At 44.6% G+C, this 22,373-nt stretch overlaps 1 protein-coding gene across 1 annotated transcript in view; it reads right to left on the bottom strand.

Annotated features, from left to right (window-relative positions):
- Positions 1-318: 318 nt before the first annotated feature.
- acaca (acetyl-CoA carboxylase alpha) overlaps positions 319-22,373 on the bottom strand; it is a 225,406-nt gene continuing 203,351 nt past the window's right edge. The window contains exons 52-55 of the mRNA XM_033046251.1: positions 17,737-17,891; positions 13,891-14,061; positions 6,295-6,431; positions 319-1,212 (exon numbers count right to left, since the gene is read on the bottom strand). Of these exons, the coding sequence (XP_032902142.1) occupies positions 1,086-1,212; positions 6,295-6,431; positions 13,891-14,061; positions 17,737-17,891 (590 nt within the window). The 3' untranslated portion in view covers positions 319-1,085. The remainder of the gene's footprint in view (positions 1,213-6,294; positions 6,432-13,890; positions 14,062-17,736; positions 17,892-22,373) is intronic.

A 22,373-nucleotide genomic window follows, 5' to 3' on the forward strand; every position in this document is an offset into this window, starting at 1 on the left:
GGGGAAATGGATGCAAACAGTGCAACTAGTAGGATGACTAGGAGGGAGGAAGGGAGAAAGATTGGGGGGGATGCATCAGTTAAATGTTTCCTTGTTGGATCTGGCCATTACCGGGCAAAAATAGTATAATATGGGGAAATTCGTTTTTTTTTTTACCTCAACTACAAATTGGTTTAAAATAGCCAGCGGAACCCTCGCCCTCCATAAATTTAAACACCAAACCCTTCCCTTATAATTGGCTCAGCTGGACAAACATCAATAGATTTCCCAGTCAATGAAGCAGCAATGTACATCAAAGAAAATTTGCAGTGCAAGATATTTAGCAACAAGACTAGATCTGATGGCTTTTATTTTAACATAGACTCAAAGCCTCACATTCTACCATCTTGCACACACGCCTGTGTTGTTCCACATCTCAGAGCTGAGGGCTCATTTTCCCCTCGCGACTTAGATCTTGCCAAGACGTTGGGATTAGTTCTGGGGCTGGGTACAACTACTTGTCCTTGGTTTGCAGTTGTTCTTTTATGACAGTTTCTGTTTTAATTCATTTGTCTAGAAACTAGGGAAGCAGCAGTCAGAGTAATGAAATGTGGACAATTGCACAAATTAGTAAAACATTGTCACAAACTAGGACCATTCGAGTTTGATTGCAGAGTTAACTAGCACTGCAAACCGCAACGTACCATGTGCCCTTATTGAGATAACCGGACGTTTATACCTGAAACGGAACTGTGGTTTTAGTGCACGGATTTGATAGCTGGCAGTTTGACTAAGCCTTTATCTTCACCTGTATCTTTAAGGCATATCCAGCACCTTTCAAAAGGCCATGAGACTGGAGGGACTATTGCAGTGCAGGGAATATAGACATTTATATCACATCATGATCTAAGTTCGGTTAAATTAAATGTATTCTCATTTTACATCGGATTATAAATGGTTAAAAGTGTCGACAACAGGCCGGGTCGGTGTCTGCGTTCCTGTGCTTGCGTTTCTGCTCGCCGTCTCGCACGTCCTTGCTCCGCACGGCATTTGCGTTGGCGATGGAAGGCAGAGCCAGCGTCCCTGTCAGCCGCTGCTGAAGCAGTCTACGTGGAGGTGGGGGCATCCATGGAGGAGAGGATGCGCGTGATCTCGGCTCGCTGGGCCGGCGAGATGTGTTGAGTCATGTGAACGATGGAGTCCATGGCAACTTCGGGATTGGCCTGCACCAAGCTGCAAAACACACGGTGTACATTCATACATTATTGCAGCAGGGAGACGTGGCAGTTTGTGGCTTAATTGGCCCTCTGTACATTGCTCCGTGTGGAGGGAGTTCATACGTTTATAAGTGATTCCCGCAGAATTAGGCCATTCGGCCCATCAAGTCTACTCCGCCACTCAATCGTGGCTGATCTACATTTCCCTCTCAACTCAATTCTCCTCCTTCTCCCCACAACCCCTGGCACGTGCACTAATCAAGAATGTATCAATCTCCATCTTAAAAATACACATTGACGTGGCCTCCACATCCTTCTGTGGCAATGAATTCCACAGATTCACCTTCGTCTGACTAGTCAAACACTCATCATATGTTAACCCAATCATCCCCAGGATCATTCTTGTAAACCTCCTCTGGACCCTCTCTAACGACAGCACATCATTCCTCAGATATGGAGCCCAAAACTGCTCACAATACTCCAAATGTGGTCTGACCTGTGTCTTATTAAGCCTCAGCATTACATCCCTGTTTTTGTATTCTAGTCCTCTCAAAATGAATGCTAGCATATCAGACCACAGGTTTCTGCCATCTTAATAATCATCTTCCCAATTTGCAGCATTACAGGAAAGATGTGGTGGATTTAGAGAGGGTGCAGAGGAGGTTTACCAGAATTCTGCCTGGATGGGGGGAATTTAAGCTAAAGAGGGAGGTTGGATAAACTTTAGACTTTAGAGGATACAGAGTGGAAACAGGCCCATCCGCCCTCCGAGTCCGCAGCGACCAAGGGATATAGGTTTAAGGTTATATAGTGATACAGTGAGGAAACAGGCCCTTCAGCCCAACTCGTCCACACCGGCCAACAATGTCCCAGCTACACTAGTCCCACCTGCCTGCGCTTGGTCCATATTCCTCCAAACCTGTCCTATCCATGTACCTGTCTAACTGTTTCTTAAACGATGGGATAGTCCCAGCCTCAACTACTTCCCCTGGCAGCCTGTTCCATGCACCCACCATGCATCCTGTGTGAAAAAGCTTCCCCTCGAATTCCTATTAAATCTTTTCCCCTTCACATTAAATGTAAGTTCTCTGGTCCCCGATTCCCTTACTCTGGGCAAGAGACTCTGTTCATATTCCCTATTTATTCCTCTCATTATTTTTGTACACCTCTATAAGATCACCCCTCATCCTCCTGCGCTCCATGGAACAGAGTCCCATGAATGGGGAAATATTATAATAGGAACAACAATAGGGGCAACTTTTCACAGAGGGAGTGGGTATATGGAACACGCTACCAGGGGTGGTGGAGGAGGCAGCTACGATAGTGGTATTTAAGAGGCTTTTGGATAAACACAAGGAATGTGGGAATATGAATTCTGTGCAGGCAGAGGAGATGCGTTAATTTTGTCATCATGTTTGACACAGACATTTCTGGGCTGAAGAGCCTGTACCTGTGCTGTGTTGTTCTATGTCTTATGTTTCGACTTTAGAGATACAACATGGAAACAGCCCACCGAGTCCTTGCTGACCAGCGATCAACCCGTACACTAACACTATCCTACACACATTACAATTTTACCAAAGCCAATTGGAGCATGGGAGGAAACCGGAGATTCGGAGTAAACCATGCGGTGACAGGGAGAACGTATGAAATCCATACAGACAAACAAGCACCCGTAGTCAGGATCGTACCAGGTCTCTGGCGCTGTGAGGCAGCAACTCTACCGCTGCGCCACTATGCCGCCCTGAATTGTACGTTCTAATACAATTTAAAATTAATAGCTACATTAAAAAGGGTGCTTCATGGAATTCAAAACATCAATATCTGATTACAATTTGGATTTTGTACGTTAATTCCATCAGTGTAGGAATACTTTCCGAACACTGTGCCACATTTAAAATCAGACGGAGCCGGGACTGTTTACTGACTGAGCTGCCCGCACAGAATCCTTCAGCCAATGTGTGTGAGTGCTGACACACACGCATGCATTGCTAAACTGAAAATGAATACCCTGCCGTGCAAAGCTCCGGGGAAAGGAAAAACATGCAAATTAAAGAGCCTACTGAGAATCTTTTGGAGACGTGCTGGATAAACCTACTTGTTCGGGGAAACAGTGAATGGGTACGGTGTTTATCGTTGCACAGGGCACCTGCTAAATACACAGGCGCACGCACAAGACAATAGCCAACAAAAGCACACATGCAGGGTTGAGGCTAAGAATACGGAGACCCCATATGTATTGTCACCTGTGCCGAGGTACAGTGAAAAGCTTTCTTGTTGTGTGCTAACCAGTCAGCGGCGAGATTATACATGATTAAATCAAGCTCCCACCAGTGTACAGATACAGGATAAGGTGAGTAACATTTAGTACAAGGTAAAGTCCTGTAGAGTCTGATTACAGAGAGTCTGAGGGTCTTCAATGAGGCAGATGGTAGCTCAGGACCGCTCTCTGGTTGTGGTAGGATGGTTCAGTTGCCTGATAACAGCTGGGAAGAAACTGTCCCTGAATCTGAAGGTGTGCACTTTCAAACCTCTGTACCTCTTGCCCAATGGGAGTGGGGAGAAGAGGAAGTGGCCGGGGTGAGATTCATCTTTGATTGAGCATCAAGTATAGATGGTTCTGGGATTTGGAGCAAGGAGGTTAACTCTATAAGTGTGAAAAAGCTACCCTTCAAGTTCCTATTAAATCTTTCCCCCCTCACCTCAAACCTATGTCCTCTAGTTATCGATTCCACTACTCTGGGCAAGAGACTCTGAGCATCTACCCGATCTAGTCCTGTCATGATTTTGTACACCTCTATAATATCATATAAACCATATAACAATTACAGCACGGAAACAGGCCATCTCGACCCTTCTAGTCCGTGCCGAACACATAATCTCCCCTAGTCCCATATACCTGCGCTCAGACCATAACCCTCCATTCCTTTCCCATCCATATAACTATCCAATTTATTTTTAAATGATAAAAACGAACCTGCCTCCACCACCTTCACTGGAAGCTCATTCCACACAGCTACCACTCTCTGAGTAAAGAAGTTCCCCCTCATGTTACCCCTAAACTTCAGTCCCTTAATTCTCAAGTCATGTCCCCTTGTTTGAATCTTCCCTACTCTCAGTGGGAAAAGCTTTTCCACGTCAACTCTGTCTATCCCTCTCATCATTTTAAAAACCTCTATCAAGTCCCCCCTTAACCTTCTGCGCTCCAAAGAATAAAGCCCTAACTTGTTCAACCTTTCTCTGTAACTTAGTTGCTGAAACCCAGGCAACATTCTAGTAAATCTCCTCTGTACTCTCTCTATTTTGTTGACATCCTTCCTATAATTAGGCGACCAAAATTGTACACCATACTCCAGAATTGGCCTCACCAATGCCTTGTACAATTTTAACATTACATCCCAACTTCTATACTCAATGCTCTGATTTATAAAGGCCAGCACACCAAAAGCTTTCTTTACCACCCTATCTACATGAGATTCCACTTTCAGGGAACTGTGCACAGTTATTCCCAGATCCCTCTGTTCACCTACATTCTTCAATTCCCTACCATTTACCATGTACGTCCTATTTTGATTTGTCCTGCCAAGATGTAGCACCTCACACTTATCAGCATTAAACTCCATCTGCCATCTTTCAGCCCTCTTCCAACTGGCATAAATCTCTCTGTAGACTTTGAAACTCTACTTCATTACCCGCAACCCCACCTATCTTAGTATCATCTGCATACTTACTAATCCAATTTACCACACCATCGTCCAGATCATTGATGTACATGACAAACAACAGTGGACCCAACACAGATCCCTGTGGCACCCCACTCGTCACTGACCTCCAACCTGACAAACAACCATCCACCATTACTCTCTGGCATCTCCCATTCAGCCACTGTTGAATCCATCTTGCTACTCCACCATTAATACCCAACCATTGAACCTTCTTAACCAACCTTCCATGAGGAACCTTGTCAAAGGCCTTACTGAAGTCCATATACACAACATCCACTGCTTTACCCTCATCAATTTCCCGAGTAACATCATCAAAAAATTCAAGAAGATTAGTTAAACATGACCTTCCAGGCACAAATCCATGTTGACTGTTCCTAATCAGACCCTGTTTATCCAGATGCTTATATATATTATCTCTAAGTATTCTTTCCATTAATTTGCCCACCACTGACGTCAAACTAACAGGTCTATAATTGCTAGGTTTACTCTTAGACCCCTTTTTAAACAATGGAACAACATGCGCAGTACGCCAATCCTCCGGCACTATTCCCGTTTCTAATGACATTTGAAATATTTCTGCCATAGCCCCTGCTATTTCTACACTAACTTCCCTCAATGTCCTAGGGAATATCCTGTCCGGACCTGGAGACTTATCCACTTTTATATTTCTCAAAAGTGTCAGTACTTCCTCTTCTTTGATCCTCATAGTTTCCATAGCTACTCTACTTGTTTCCCTTACCTCACATAATTCAATATCCTTCTCCTTGGTGAATACCGAAGAAAATAAACTGTTCAATATCTCCCCCATCTCTTTTGGCTCTGCAGATAGTTGGCCACTCTTACTCTCTAATGGACCAATTTTATCCCTCGTTATCCTTTTGCTATTAATATAGCGGTAGAAACCCTTCGGATTTACTTTTACCTTACTTGCCAAAGCAACCTCATATCTTCTTTTAGCTTTTCTAATTTCTTTCTTAAGATTCTTTTTACATTCTTTATACTCCTCAAGCACCTCATTTACTCCATGCTGCCTATAACTATTGTAGATCTCCCTCTTTTTCCGAACCAAGTGTCCAATTTCCCTTGAAAACCATGGCTCTTTACAATTTTTACGATTTCCTTTCAACCGAACAGGGACATAAAGATTCTGTACTCTTAAAATTTCACCTTTAAATGTACTCCATTTCTCTTCCACATCTTTCCCATAAAACAAACTGTCCCAATTTACTCCTCATATCACCCCTCATCCTCCTGCGCTCCATGTTATTTGTTTGTTTATTATGTCATCCATTGAGTATTGTGTTTACAGACCTGGGTACTGTTCCATAAACCCACTTGGCTCGTGAAATGAATAAAAGCACTGCAAGGCTCACCTCCGGATCTGTTTGAGGATGTAATCTCTGCTGATATACTTGATGTTCTCGTCAATGACGGATCGAGCCCCTTCCTCCTCCACCAGCTGTTTCTCCAGCCATTCCACCACATCCTTGTTGTCATCCCAGAGATAGGCCTGAAGGTGAAAGACAGCATGAGAACACTATTCCTTTTACATAAACCAACCCCAAAAGTGAACTGGGTCCATCAATTGTAAAGCTGGTGTGGTTTAAGATCAGTGGTTTGTTTTTGTCACGTATGCACAGCAGAGTGAAATTCTTATTTGCACAACCCACAAATACACAGATGCCATATTTTGGCGCCTCGCACAAAGTCGGGTCCACGTGCTGGAAGTACTGGGGCGCCCACAACCCAGGGAAGTAAACCCACATAAGCCCCAGGCTGCTGCAGGCCAGTCTCCTTTCCTCACCCGACCCACCGACCGACCGCATCTGTCTCGGAGGCGCGTCCTGCAGCTGATCTTGAAGGCACTGGGGCCAATACCCTGGCCCCTCTCCAATTGGCCCACTCCTCGCGTCCATAGTCGTGAAAATGGATCAGTTGATCTGATCACAAGCGTGTGGTCAATGTCTCTGGCAAGTCCAGCTTTCTTTTCCCTATTTATTATGTGGGTCGGCACAGTGGCGCAGGGGTAGAGCTGCTGCCTCACAGCACCAGAGATCAGGGTTTGGTCCTGACCTTGGGTGCGGTCTGTGTGAGGTTTGCATGTTCTCCCTGTGACTGCATGGTTTCCTCCGGGTGCTCCGGTTTCCTCCCACATTCCTGCTCGTCCATGCTGATCGGGCTGATCGAAGGCGACTCCGGACTGTCAAAGCTGACACAGCCAGACATAAAAACAGCTTTTTTCCACGAGTAGTAGCTCTACTCAATAACCAAAAATCTGTAGCATCCTTTTGCTCTGGTATTTTATTTAATTCACATGTTTAATCAATAATGTTTTAATTATTAATGTTTAATGTTTTATGTGTCATTCCTAACTGTCACTGTATCTCGTTGTCACTTGCGGGCGGAGCACCAAGGCAAATTCCTTGTATGTGAATACTTGGCCAATAAACTTATTCATTCATTCACTGAGGGGGAATTTTGAGCGAGTCTAATTAACTTACAAACCCTCACCTCTTTGGAATTTGGGAGAAACCGGAGCATCTGGAAGAAACCCACGCAGTCACAGGGAGAACGTGCAAACTCCACACAGACAGCGCCCAAGGTCAGGATCAAACCTGGGTCTCTGGCGCTGGGAGGCAGCAGCTCTACCCGCTGCGCCGCTCTGTGCTGTACAGGTCTTGTGGAATTGTACCGTGAACAGTTAAATGATCATCTGGTTCTGTCCTACTCTAGACTTTAGAGATACAGCACGCAAACAGGCCCTTCGGCCCACCGAGTCCACGCCGACCAGTGATCACCCTGTACACTAGCACTAATCTACACACTCGGGACAATTTACAATTTTACCAAAGCCAATTAACCTACAAAGTTGTACGTCTTTGGAGTGTGGGAGGAAACCGCTGCACCCGGAGAAAACCCAGGTGGTCACAGGGACAACGTACAAACTCCGTGCAGACAGCACCCGTAGTCAGAATCGAACCCGGGTCTCTGGCGCTGTGAGGCAGCAACTCTACCGCTGCACCACCGTGCCACACCACTGCAACCCAGCTGCACAACACGAGCTGTCTGCAGCCCTGCTGACTAACAAGCACCTGACAGGTCAGCACCCTCCGCTGCTGTTAGTTTGATGAGAACATTCTCCTTGATAGCAACCGGATAAATACAGAAGATTGCATGTAAGAATAAACGTTCGAGGATGCCTTTTGGTACCAAGTGCACTTCCTATCACTGGGCACTAATCTATCACACACAGACATTCTCAATCAAAACCGCTGAGCCTGTTACAACCTCGGGATGGAACCTAGCACTTCACAGGACTTTGTGCTATCTTTGCTGCTGAGTGGCCGGCTCTTTAAACACAATTGGAAGAGAATAAAATATGCCGGGTGAGCCCATTGTTCCTGGCAGCTCCCCAGAGACCGAGTGAAAGTGGCAAGGTTGTCTTCTTGGGGGAGCTCAGCAGGAAGGTTAGTTCCATTCGGGGACAGCCAAGGTGCACAGTCAGCACTTGAGTATCGGAGCTGAATGATGTTGCAGCAAACACACTGCCAGGATCGGCTCCAGACAGGGACTGCCACTTATCACACCGCTTCAATTCAAGGTGGCTTCGGGAAGCGAGGCAACTCAGAAGGTGGCCAAATAACTTGTCAGCAATATCAGCAAACTGATTCTTGACTGAGCCACAGAGAGATGTCAGGTGCCTTCTGGTAAGTGTCCCAAACGGTTTGATTAGGTGACAACACATGCTCGAAATGCAGCGTCTTTTATAACGAAGAGAATATCAGAAACACAGCAACCCTGATCTGTTACATTTACTAGCTCGTGTCTCCAGGTATTGTGGGCTTTGCTTTTATTTAGAAGATTGAGGGGGGATCTTATAGAAACTTACAAAATTCTTAAGGGGTTGGACAGGCTAGATGCAGGAAGATTGTTCCCGATGATGGGGAAGTCCAGAACAAGGGGTCACAGTTTAAGGATAAGGGGGAAATCTTTTAGGACCGAGATGAGAAAAACATTTTTCACACAGAGAGTGGTGAATCTCTGGAATTCTCTGCCACATAAGGTAGTTGAGGCCAGTTCATTGGCTATATTTAAGGGGGCGTTAGATGTGGCCCTTGTGGCTAAAGGGATCAGGGGGTATGGAGAGAAGGCAGGTACGGGATACTGAGTTGGATGATCAGCCATGATCATATTGAATGGCGGTGCAGGCTCGAAGGGCTGAATGGCCTACTCTTGCACCTATTTTCTATGTTTCTATGTTTCTATGTTTCTATTTTTGGTCTGATTTCCCGGAGATGATGTGTAGCGGCTGACTGATGCAATGCTGGGTTGTAGAAATGCCCTAACATCCTGATGGAAAGAGGCGGCAGAGTCGTGCAACTGGTAAGAGTTGCTGCCTCACGGCGCTGGAGACCCAGGTTCGAACCTGACGTCAGGTGCTATCAGTGTGCAGTTTGCACGTAGTGTGGGCCATCTACAGAATGTTCCTTGCCTACGTAACTCCGAAAGCAGCTCTCACACTCCATCTCCCATACACCAACAAGGACAAGGGCAGCAGGTACATGGAGATACCAACACTTGTCGCAGGAACTCAGACCTCATGTGTTGGAGATACATCATCGGTCCTTTATCATGGTTGGGTCTAAACCCTGGCCACCTCTGGAAGTAGCTTCACTGGAACAAACTGGTGAAGGAGGCCACTCATCATCACCACCAGCTCAAGGGCAAATGGAGATGATCCATAAATGCTAGATTCCTCATGATTTCCCAGCTCCCAAAAAATGACTGCAAAGCAAATACGAGGCTTGCCCACGTGCCTCTCTGACTCAGTGATCTCTTAACAATCATTGTGACAATAGCCAATGGAGCAATGTGACAAGCAACTGCTGATGCCTGTGAGATCGGAACATATTACAACAGTGACCGCACTTCAAAACTGTGCTATTGGCTGTAAAGTGGTTTGGGACCTTATGAAAGGGCCATTAAGGCACTGTATAAATTCTAATTCTTGTTTTATATCTATCAGCATCTGCGGGTTGGGAGGAACAAAAAGGGAACATAAAACAGCACAGAAGCAGGTCTTTATCCCACCATGTCTATGCCCAACATGATGCCAAATTAAACTAATCTCCCCTGACTGGCATCCATATTCCCCCATTCCCTCTATATTTCAGGGAAGGAACAAAGGAGAGCCCGGCGGGGGTGGGTAGAGTCATACAGTGTGGAAACAGGCCCCCCTGCCCAACCTACCCACACCGACCAGCATATTCCATTATACGCTAGTCCCACCTGCTTGCATTTGCCCCTTATCCCTCTAAACCTACCCTATCCATGTACCTGTCCAAATGTTGTTGAAATGTTATGATAGTACCTGCTTCACTATCTCCTCCGGCAGCTTGTTCCATATACCCGCCACCCTTTGTGTAAAGAAATATACCCCTCAGGTTCCTATTAAATCTTTCCCCATCACCTTAAACCTACATACTCTGGTTCTTGATTCTATTACCCTGGTATGAGACTGTGCGTTTATCCAATGGTATTCCTCTCATGATTTTGCATTCTATAAGATCACCCTTCATCTTCCTGCGCTCCAAGGAAGTGTAGAAATCTACTCTTGTCTGGGATCCTAATTCCACAACAGACACCCAAGTACAGAAGTGTAGTTTCCAGGACTCTACCAAGCCATGGATTGCCACTATATTTTGCTTAGGCATCATAGCCATTTCAAGTGGCCACTTTATTCCCCAGTCAGGCTAGAACCTGAGTCAGCTTTTATGCATCGGTCTGGTTGCATTTTATTTTGTAATTTTGATAACACAAACCCAAGGTGCTGCACAAAAATAAACTTCCCGCAGCCTGTTTGCCAGCTTGTAATTCACAAACGCACTTTCAAGGTGCAAGATAGTCATATCTCAAACCAAGTATTGCTTGGCAAATGAGGTTGAAGATTCAAAGGATGTAAATGACTGTTCATCTTAAGCTCACAGAAGTAGTGCAGACTTACCCCAGAATTCCACTGCTGGTGATTTAGAATATTTAATACCATTAATATTTTTAATCCTTTTGGTTTTAATTAAGTAACAGCACGCCGGTTCCTATCAACACATTCCAGGGTGCAGATTAATTGTAGCTTAATATAATCAGAGCTGATTGTTGTAAGTGTTAGTTAACGAAACAGCTGCCTATAAATTGTAGCCTACCTGGGGAGGTTGGCATGGTTCCAGAGTATATTTGCTTTGCTTGAAGCAATGATATGACCGAGGTTGGAGACAGTTCTTTTTATTCTGTGAAATGGTTGGGAACTTTGTTTCTCTATTTCGTTTACGTCATCTGTTCTGTCAGTCATTAGCTCATGAGATGCTACCCAGACCGCTGGCTTGAATGAAAGAATAAGACGGCAGTCTGGAATTAACGCGGCCTCTTTGATCTTTCCTGTTCATTTTAATTGGAATTAGTTCTATTTTTAACTGGAATGGTCCCACTTAGCAATTCTGGATTTCTGCAAAGGCATTTCATATTCTTCAATACCAAGTGGTGTTGCCTTGTTTGCAATCACAACATTTACATTGAACATGATACTTTAAAGTCATTGCATTGAATGTTTTGATGACAAAACTAGAGCTTCTGAATAACTGAAAGTGAAAGATAAATTAAACTGCGTATGTTGCAATTAGGAAAAAAAGAGAGCATAAGTGGCTGAAGGATGATCTTATAGAGGTGTATAAAGTCATGAGGTGAACGCACAGAATCTTTTACCCAGGATAGGGGAATCATAAACCAGAGGACATAAGTTTAATCTGAGTAGGTGACGATTTAAAACACTGGATATAAACGTTTTTCACTCAATTATATGGAACGAGCTGCCAGAGGAGGTATTTGAGGCCAGTACTATAGCAATATTTAAAAGACAATTGGACAGGTACGTGGATAGGAAAGGTTTAGGGGTGTATGGGCCAAATGGAACTAGCTTACATGGGGCATTTTGGTCGGCACAGATGAGTTTGGCCGAAGGGTCTGTTTCTGTGTTGTATGTCTTTATGGCAATTTGAAGTTCCACTCTGTACTAAAAATGTTAGTTGCATTGTAAACATCGCATATAATTATGTAAGAATTTAGTAGTAAAATAATTTGAACAGATAATTTGACAATCAGCTTAGAAACACGAGGAGCAGATTGCATGCAGAACATGTACTTGTCCACGAATATCTCAATGAGAAAAGGTACCCATTAATCTTGCCGTACAATTCAGCGCCTTCAATCGTGAATGTGACAGCACTACTGACATTTTTGAAAAAAAAGTGGCTCTGATTGATTTATTTTTAGGAAGGATGGAACATTGCTGGACAATTTTACCCATTGTTGTTGGGAAATGTGTTATGTGCAAAATGCAAAACAAAAGCATAGATACTTCTGAAGCTTAAAGGTGTAATGCAAGGGATTGTCCACATCGAGCTGAGTTGTAGACAGAAAATGTGAGAAATATTCCAACCTGAGTATAGAACTATAGGTCAAGGTGCATATTGATCACTTGGTTGTTGCCGCTTTCCTGTTACTAACAAACAGACATCGGTGTTAAATCACCGTTTACCACATTGGCCTTCATCAGGCAGAGTATTGAATAAAAAAGCTGGGAGATCATGTTGCAGTTATATAAGACATTGTTGAGGCCGCACTTAGAGAATTGTGTTCAGTTTTGGGCACCATGTTATAGGAAAGATGTTATCAAGCTTGAAAGGGTTCAGAGAAGATTTGCCACGATGTTGTCAGGACTTGAGGGAGCTATAGGGGAGGTTGAGCAGGCTGGGACACTATTCCTTAGAGCACAGGAGGGTGAGGGGTGATCTTATAGAGGTGTACAAAATCATGAGAGTGATAGATCGTTTTGCCCAGAGTATGGGAATCAAGAACCAGATGACATAGGTTTAAGATGAGGGGGGAGAGTCTCTGGAAGAAGGGTCTTGACCCGAAACGTCGCCTATTTCCTTCGCTCCATAGATGCTGCCTCACCCGCTGAGTTTCTCCAGCATTTTTGTCTACCATGCAAACCTGAGATTAACTTTGTTACACAAAGGGCAGTGGGTGTATGGAACAAGCTGCTGGTGGAGGTAGTCAAGGCAAGTGCAATCGCAATGTTTAAGAAACATTTAGACAGGTACAAGGTTAGGATAGGTTAAGAAGTGTATGGGCCAAAAGAAGGCAGGTGGGACTATCAATAGACAATAGGTGCAGGAGTAGGCCATTCGGCCCTCCGAATCAGCACCGCCATTCAATGTGATTATGGCTGATCATCCACAATCAGTACCCCGTTCCTGCCCTCCCCATATCCCCTGAGTCCGCTATCTTTAAGAGCCCTATCTAGCTCTCTCTTGAAAGTATCCAGGGAACTGGCCTCCACTGCCCTCTGAGGCAGAGAATTCCACAGACTCACAACTTTCTGTGTGGAAAAGTATTTCCTCATCTCCGTTCTAAATGGCTTACCCCTTATTCTTATCGTGGATGGGGCATGTTAGTCAGCGTGGATTGTTTTTTAAACGTTGAGATAGTATCTGCCACAACTATCTCCTCTGGCAGCTTGTTCCATATTCGCACGACCCTTTGTGTAAAAAAGTTGCTCCACTTAAATCTTCCCCCCCTCACCTTAAACCTAGGTCCTCAACTAATTTCAAGTGATCAAGAATTCAATCTGCTGAACCATTGTTTGATTCTTGTAAAAATAAATGTTCTAAACTGCACAAATCATAATGACAACTTAAGGGGATTTACGTTTGTGGACAAGTAACCAAGAAATACTGCAACACTATTATTCTCTTCACTGGAAGCCTGGCCATAGGGTTGAGAAAAGATTAAAAATAATGATCTCCACATCATTCTTGGACTTCTTAAGCTGGATCTTCCGGGTCACGATGCAATTCAAACAGCAGGGTGCCGCAAGCCACAAGACGGGAAATCACAATGATGGAGGAATGTACCTTCACAGCACCTTCGGCCTCCACAAACCAGCGTCTAAGCATTGCCTGAATCTGCCCATCGGTCAACTCAGAGTTTGCATTCAGGATCTTTCTCTTCACCGTTTCTTCCAGTAGCAATCTGCGCAGGCGCCAGTAGAAGAACGTGCGTGATGTTGGCCAGTCCAAGATGTCCTGCAGTTAATGGAGAAACCATTGAGAAACACACAAGTAGACAGAGTGGGTCAGAGGGCATATGATATGCATGTCATCAACGGTCAGGGTTATACATTATGTTGCATCTTTATAGGGCTCTGGATAGGCAGCATTTTGAGTATTGTTATCAGTTCTGATCGCCACATTACAGCAAGGGTTTACAGGCTTGGGAGAGGGTTCAAATTAGGTTTAGCAGAATGCTGCCTGGATGAAAGAGTATTGGCCACTAGGAGAGTTTGGACAAACTTGGATTATTATCCCTGGAACACCAGAGGTTGAGGGGAGACCTCATAGAAGTTAATACAATTTAGATGTTACACTTTAGAGAAACAAGCCCTTCAGCCCACCTAGTCCACACTGACCAGCGATCAGCCTGGATACTAATTCTATCCTACACATTAGGGACAATTTGCAATTTTACTGAAGCCAATTTAATTACAACCTGCACGTCTTTGGAGTGTGGAAGGAAATCGGAGCAACTGTAGAACACACACATGGTCACAGGGAGAACGTACAAACTCTGTATAGACAGCACCCATAGCCAGGGTCGCACCCGGGTCTCGGGTGCTGTAAGGCAGCAATTCTACTGCTGCACCATTGTGCCACCTGCCTCAAATTATCAGAAGCATAGATAGGGTAGATAATCACACCCTTTTTCTAAGGGTGGAAATGTCAAAGACTAAAGAGCATAGCTTTAAAATGAGAGGGGCAAAGTTTAAAGGACATATGCGGACCATGTTTTTTTCAAGATCACACAAAACATTCTTCAAGGTGCATTACAGCCTTCTCTCTGCTTTGTTCACTCAGTCGCAGAGTCATACAGTACGGAAACAGCTCTTTGGCCCATTTTGTCTATGCTGACCAAGTTGGCTCCCTGGGCTTGTCCCATTTGGCCCATCATCTCCTTAGCCCTTCCCATCCATATATATGGATAGAGCTCTTAAAGATAGCGGAGTCAAGGGATATGGGGAGAAGGCAGGAAAGGGGTACTGATTGTGGATGATCAGCCATGATCACAGTGAATGGTGGTGCTTGCTCGAAGGGACGAAAGGCCTACCCCTGCACCTATTGTCTATATGTCCAAATATCTTTTAAAGGTCGTAAGTGTATCTGCTTCTATAGCTTCCTCTGCCAGTCCTGGATTTGCCGGCACACATGCAAAGGTCTAAGCAATCAGAATTTCTATAGATTACGTTGAAATGATAACTTCATATGGGATTTCAGAACGATATTCCGAGCCTTATCCAATGCCAATAGTCTGTGAGGCGTGAAGTGGGGAGGGGGTGGAAAGGCTGTATGTGCACGTGCTTCTGTGGCAAACACACACCCAACTGGAATTCCACCTGGTCTTTTCTTCCTCCACACTCATCAGCTAAACTGTAGATCTCACAATTTCAACCCTCTGGCAGACTGAACCTTAACAACTATAATGAACTTGGCTGAATGTTCATTATAGCTGCTAAGGTTTGCAGTCTTCTTCCAAACAGTTCTTCGGGTCATGCCTGAAACCTGACCAATTTAATTAGAACATCTAATTGAACTGGGGCAGACCCTGCACTTTGTACAATCTGCATGCAGTGTATTTCAATATACTCCATCCAGAAGGGGACCATACCACATGAGAAAACTCTAGCTTCCACATCATCAATGGTCTTGCAAATGACAGATAGAAATCTCGACTTGCTGGTGGAGTAATACAGCATGGAAACAGGCCCTTCTGCCCAACCTGTCATTGCCAACCAAGTTGCCATACTGACCTAGTCCCATTTGCCTGCATTTGGCTCATAGCCCTCTAAGCCCTTCCTATCCATATATCTGTCCAAATTTTAAAAGTTGTAACTCTATCCGTTTCTCTGACTTCCTCTGGCAGCTACATTCAAGTTCAAGTTCAAGTGAGTTTATTGTCATGTGTATAGGACAATGAAATTCTTGCTTTGCTTAAGCACACAGAAAATAGTAGGCATTTACTACAAAACAGATAAATGTGTCCATATACCATGATATAAATATATACACACATGAATAAATAAACTGGTAGTGCAAATAACAGAAAGTGGTTGCTAATAATCAGAGTTTTGTCCGAGCCAGGTTTAATAGCCTGATGGCTGAGGGGAAGTAGCTATTCCTGAACCTGGTTGTTGCAGTCTTCAGGCTCCTGTACCTTCTACCTGAAGGTAGCAGGGAGATGAGTGTGTGGCCAGGATTCTAGATGTGGACTAACAAAGGTGAGTGAAAAAATGCTTGAGGATCCTCTTAAATCTCCCCTCTCACCTTACCTCATCCCTCTAGATAGTGATCGACCAGGAAGCAAAGCGGTGCACATACCCCAGTTTGCATTGACGGCGCCGAAGTAGAGATGGTTGAAAACTTCAAATTCCTAGGAGTCAATATCACCAACAACTTCTCCTGAATCAGCTCCATCCAAGATCATAAGAAATGTGCAGTGAACTGTGCACGCAGCCCAGACCATCACACAAACCAACCTTCCTTCCATTGACTCCATTTATACCTCACGCTGCCAAGGCAAGGCCAGCAGCATCATCAAGGACCAGTCTCACCCCGGTCACTCCCTCTTCTCCCCTCTCCCATTGGGCAAAAAGTACAGAAGTGTGAAAACGCACACCTCCAGATTCAGAGACAGTTTCTTCCCGGCTGTTATCAGGCAACTGAATCATCCTATCACCAACTAGAGAGCGTTCCTGAACAACTCTACACTTCATTGGAGACCCTCTTTACTGAGCTTTATCTTGCACTTAACGTCATTCCCTCATCATGTATCTATACATTGTAAATGGCTCGATTATAATCATGTGTTGTCTCTCCGCTGAATAGATAGCACGCAACAAATACTTTTCACAGTGCCTCGGTACACGTGACAATAATCTAAACTACTTTTAGAATCATCTGCCCTGGGAAAAAGACTGTTTACTTTATCCATGCCCCTCGTGATCTTGTACATCACAATATCTCACCCCTCAGCATCCTAGGCTCCAAAGGAAAAAAAAACCCAAGCCAATTCAACATTTCTCTCTAACTCAAGCCTGCAACCTATCAGTGTGGTGACACAAAGTTCTGGAGTAACTCAGAGGGTCAGCCAGCATCTCTGGAGAACAAGGCTAGGTCCTTTACATCCCCAGGTTTGTAGGTTAATTGGTTACTGTAAATTATCCACAGTATGTAGGATAGAACTAATGTACGGACTGATAGTTGGTCAGGCAGGACTGAATGGCCTGTTTCCACACTGTATCTCTAACCTAACCTAAAGGTGATGTTTCAGGATAGGACCCTTCTTCACACTCTTTTCCAGCACTTTGTGTCTTTTTTTTAGTAAACCAGCATCTGCAGTTCCTTGCTTCTACTTCTACCATCCCGTGTGAATCTCTTCCAACTTGACGATATCACGTTCTGGGAGCCATTCGGCCCATCGAGTCTACTCCGCCATTCGATCATGGCTGATCTCTGCCTCCTAATCCCATTTTCCTGCCTTCTCCCCACAACCCACGACACCCGTTCTATCCTTCCTGTAGCTGGGCGAATAGAACTACACACAGTAAACCGCATTCTGGGAATGGGGAGTGCAAGGGTCAGACTGTAATCAAAACTGAGGCAGAGGATTGGAGGCACAGAACAAGTTGAATGAATTAGATTACTAACCGTGATGACCCCTTTCTCTTGCATGCGACCCGGTGTATCGTGAAGGTCGGCAAACTTCACTGCAACCTGGTGATAGATGGGCAGTAGAAACTCCTCCCTCTCTTTCAGTTTTGTCTCCAGCTCCTTCCTCTCGCACGGACTCAGCTCCGGAGTGCCTGCGGCCAAAGACATCTTTAGAGAATACACAAAGACAACGAGCACTCACTGATCACAGATCGAGAATTGCCTTTAGACGTTTATGTTCTCCCCCGCTGACACTGTTGATTTATTCCTGTGCAGATTAACAATGCTGTTTATACATTTAAAGGATGTGAATGCTTCTGGCGACATTGGGCGACACGGCGACAGAGTTGCTGCCTTACAGCACCAGACCCGGGTTCGATCCTGACTACGGGTGCTGTCTGTACGGAGTTTGTACGTTCTCCCTGTGACTGTGTGGGTTTTTTCTGGGTGCTCCGGCTTCCTCCCACATTCCAAAGATGTACAGGTTTGTAGGTTAAATGGCTTCAGTAAAAATTGTAAATTGTCACGAGTGTGTGATATAGTGCTAGTGTTCGGGGTGATCGCTGGACGGCCCAGACTCGCTGGCCCGAAGGGCCGGTCACCGAGCTGTATCTCTAACATAAACTAAACTTATCAGTTAAGACAGTGATACAACCACATGCGTATACAATATACAAATGGCACGCACACCCCAACACACACTGATCACCAATAGAATGGGTTTATATCAACAACATCAAGTATAATTTATTTCACTTTGAGCTGCCGAGAGTGGCCAAAGAAATACTGCTTCCATATTTAGCCCTATTCAGATGATAAAAAGTTTGGCAATTAATTTCTCAGTGTGATACAGTTGACATTCTCAGTGTCTCTGCCATGTTTCCCTTTAATAACAGAGCAACGAGATGTCATTCCTTTCACCTCACAGCTGTGCAACATTTGCAAACAGAACGATCAGCCTCATTTAAACCTGCGTGACACCACAATATGGAACAAGGACTGCCGAGCACTTAGAGGTTATTAGCCAAAAATCAGCACTTAAAAATTCTACTCCACTGAAGAAAAATTCTGCTGGATGCAACTGTGAAATGGTGCAAACAAAAAAAAAAGGAGCAATGTGAGAGATGGGGGGTGGGAGAAAGCAGCGTGAATTCAGAGTTAAAGCTGACCAATTTTCATCATCTTCCTCAGTGATTTCCACACGCCTTCCCCATTGTCGTCTTTAGTGGTGAACTTGGGGTAATGTCTCCAGCACCTTCAAGGTCGGCTGCAGACAAAGATGTCCGTGTGAGGAGAGGGACGCGGTCCGCGGGCCGTGCCGGTCGCGGGTGATGGAGGGCGGCACTGCAGGAGCCTGGGGCTCGCCTGGATCGAGAACCGCTCCAGTAGACCGAGCGCGCGGGCTGACCGAACTTTGGAAACGGCGCCAAAACATGGCGGCGCCCGCACGTGTACACGTGCAAAAATAATTTATCTGTGCAGTTGCACGCATGACAAATAAAGCTCCGTTGAACCATTCAGGCCTGACATCAAATTATACAGAATGAAATCAAGACTTGTCAGTCTATTCGGCTTAATTGCTCATCAACGTTTCTACTTCCTGAGATTGAGGAGATTCGGTTTGTCGATGAATACTCTGTTGAACGTTTGTAGGGAGTTGGTTGCAGAGACTGGTTGTATCATGGCCTTGTTCGACAAATCAAATGCCCAAGAAAGAAGATGACAAAAGTGGTGAACACTGCCCGGTCGGTCCATCACGGATACTGACCTCCCCACTATCAAAGGGATGTACAGGTGGTGCTGCCTCAAATAGGCAGCCAGCATCATCATAGACCAACACCACCCTGGCCACGCTCTCATTTCACTCCTGCCATCGGAGAGAAGGTGCAGGATTCTGAAAACCGTGACCTCCAGGTTCAAACACAGCTTCTTCCCAACAACCATCAGGCTCTTGAACACCATACAACACTAACTAAACTATGGTTGCACTAAGGACTTTGGGGTTTTTTTGTACCAGTATTATGGTCAATCAATCAATCAATCAATCAATCAATCAATCAATCAATTAATTAATTATTATCTTTGTGTCTTGTGTTTGCAGAGCTGTAAGCTGCTGTTAGTAAAAATTTCATTGTTCTGTTGTTGATACGTACAACAATTATACACACTTAATTTTTGGAGCTCTCAATACTTCCCTTGGCTCTTCTTACTTCCCTGATGGACTGGTGTATAAACCCATGTTTGGTGCCACCTCTTCGAGTCATAGAGTCGTACAGCGTGGAAACAAGCCCTTCAGCCCAACTTGCCCACACCGACCAACATGTCCCATCTACACTAGTCCCACCTGCCTGCGTTCTAAACCTATCCTACCCATATACCTGTCCAAATGTTTTTGACAGGATGTGATTGTATCTGCCTCAACTACCTTCTCTGGCAGCTTGTTCCATGTACCTACCACACTTTGTGCCTCTCGGGTTGCTAATAAATTCCCCCTCCCCACCCACCCCCCCACCTATGGCTTCTGGTTCTTGATTCCCCTACTCTGGGTAAAAGACTGTGCATTTACCCCTTCCATTCCTCTTATGATCTTATATATCTCTATAAGATAACTTTGCATCCTCCTGCGCTCCAAGGAATAAAGTCCTAGTCTGCTCAACCTCTCCCTGTAGCTCAGGCCTTCGAGTCCTGGCAACATCCTCGTAAATCTTCTCTGCACCCTTTCCGGCTTAACAACATCTTTCCTATAACAGTGTGATCAAAACTGAACACAATACTCTAAATGTGGCCTAAGCACTTCTCTTTTACTCACTTCACTCTCAGCTGTGTTAGGAATTATGAAGCACAACGTTCACTCCTTCAATCTGTAATCCAGTTTTATACCTTATCTCACAGGCAAGTATGCAGGTATTTAAATATAAATTTATTGAAATGTGCAGCTCTTTAAAGTTATTGGGTCCACTTGCCAATAGCAGCATACCATAGTCATAAAATGATACAGCACGGAAAGGCTCTTCAGCTCTTGCGCATGTCGACAAAGATGCTCCATCTACTAATCCCACCTGCTTATATTTGGCCCATATCCCTCTAAACCTGACCTATCAATGTTTACTGAAACTGCGTTTAGAAACGGTGGTAATTGTAACATGTGAGAAAGGTGGAGCAGGACAGGATGTTTACATGGAGCAGATTGTAAGGTGGAGAATGCATGGGAAATGGAAAGCCGAGGAAACAGGTACTTCAACACTTGTTAGGGATTGTAAATGCACAGTGAGTAAGCTGAATTGAAAGTATTTTATGCTCTTAATGACAGCTTTCTTGTTGAAAAGGCAGCCCAACCATCCAAACTAATGGTTTAGGTAATATTAACAAATATGTCGATGACTGTTTTCTGCTCAATTTAAAGCTGGGTTGCTTTAAAGATTTTTGCTGTTGCAAGTGCTGTTCTCTTGAAAAATAAACAGCAGTGGAAGAGAAGACAGAGAGTGATTATGCAATGATTGATCCCCTTTGTGGCTATTTGTTGCTCACAATCACTATTGTAAAACCAAACTCCTGATCAACCAGAAACACGTCTACAACTAAATCACTAAACAGATCTCATATCCATCTTGCTTACAAGCTTGCTTGCAAGCACAATCTAACGACTGAGTAATACAAAAGGTTCTGTCTACCTTATCTGTCTCTCTTTATTTTATATACTACCCCAAATGCATATAGAATATAGAAGAGTACAGCTCAGGAACAGGCCATTCGGCCTACAATGTCTGTGCCGACCATGATGCTAAGACCAGTCCACTTGTACTATATCTGTCCCTCCATTCCCTGCACATAATCCATGCGTCTATCCAAATGTTTCTTCAAAGCCACAATCATTTCGGTTGCCACCACCACCCCTGACAGCACGTTCAAGGCACCCACCACCCTCTGTGTAAAAAGCTTGCCCCGCTCAGCAGTAGTGTTGCTGCCTCCCAGCGCCAGACACCCAGGTTCGATCCTGACTGCGGGTGCTGTCTGTACGGAGTTTGTACGTTCTCCCCGTGACCTGTGTGGGTTATGTAGGTTAATTGGCTTTGGTTGTAAATTGTCCTTAGTGTGTAGGATAGTGCTTGGGAACAGGGATAACTGGTCGGCTTGAACTCGGTTGGCTGAAGGGCATGTTTCTGCTCTGTATCTCAAAACTAAAAACTAAACTAAATCTCCCTTAAATATTTAAGAATGAGCTGCAGATGCTGGAAAAATCGAAGGTAGACAAAAATGCTGGAGAAACTCAGCGGGTAAGGCAGCATCTATGGAGCAAAGGAATGGGTGACATCACTTTCCCCCTACCTCCAGAGATACTGCTTGACCCTCTGAGGTACTCCAGCATTCTGTGATTTGCTCAAGATCTTAGCATCAAAGTCAAAGTCACATGCACCAACTAAGGTACAGTGAAATGAATTTGCCATGCAGCGACACAGTTAAAAAAAAAACACACAATATACAATAGAATTTAACACAAACATTCACCACAGCATTCTTCACTGCCTTGTCAGTCCTCCTCCCTTTGTTCATCTGTGGTCGGGGCCATAGTCATTGGTCTATGCAGTAGTCGCCGCAGTTGTACTGCATTTGTCAGGATGGAACCCGGGTCCCTG

This window comes from Amblyraja radiata, chromosome 28 (assembly GCF_010909765.2).
Source record: "Amblyraja radiata isolate CabotCenter1 chromosome 28, sAmbRad1.1.pri, whole genome shotgun sequence".
Lineage (NCBI taxonomy): Eukaryota > Metazoa > Chordata > Chondrichthyes > Rajiformes > Rajidae > Amblyraja > Amblyraja radiata.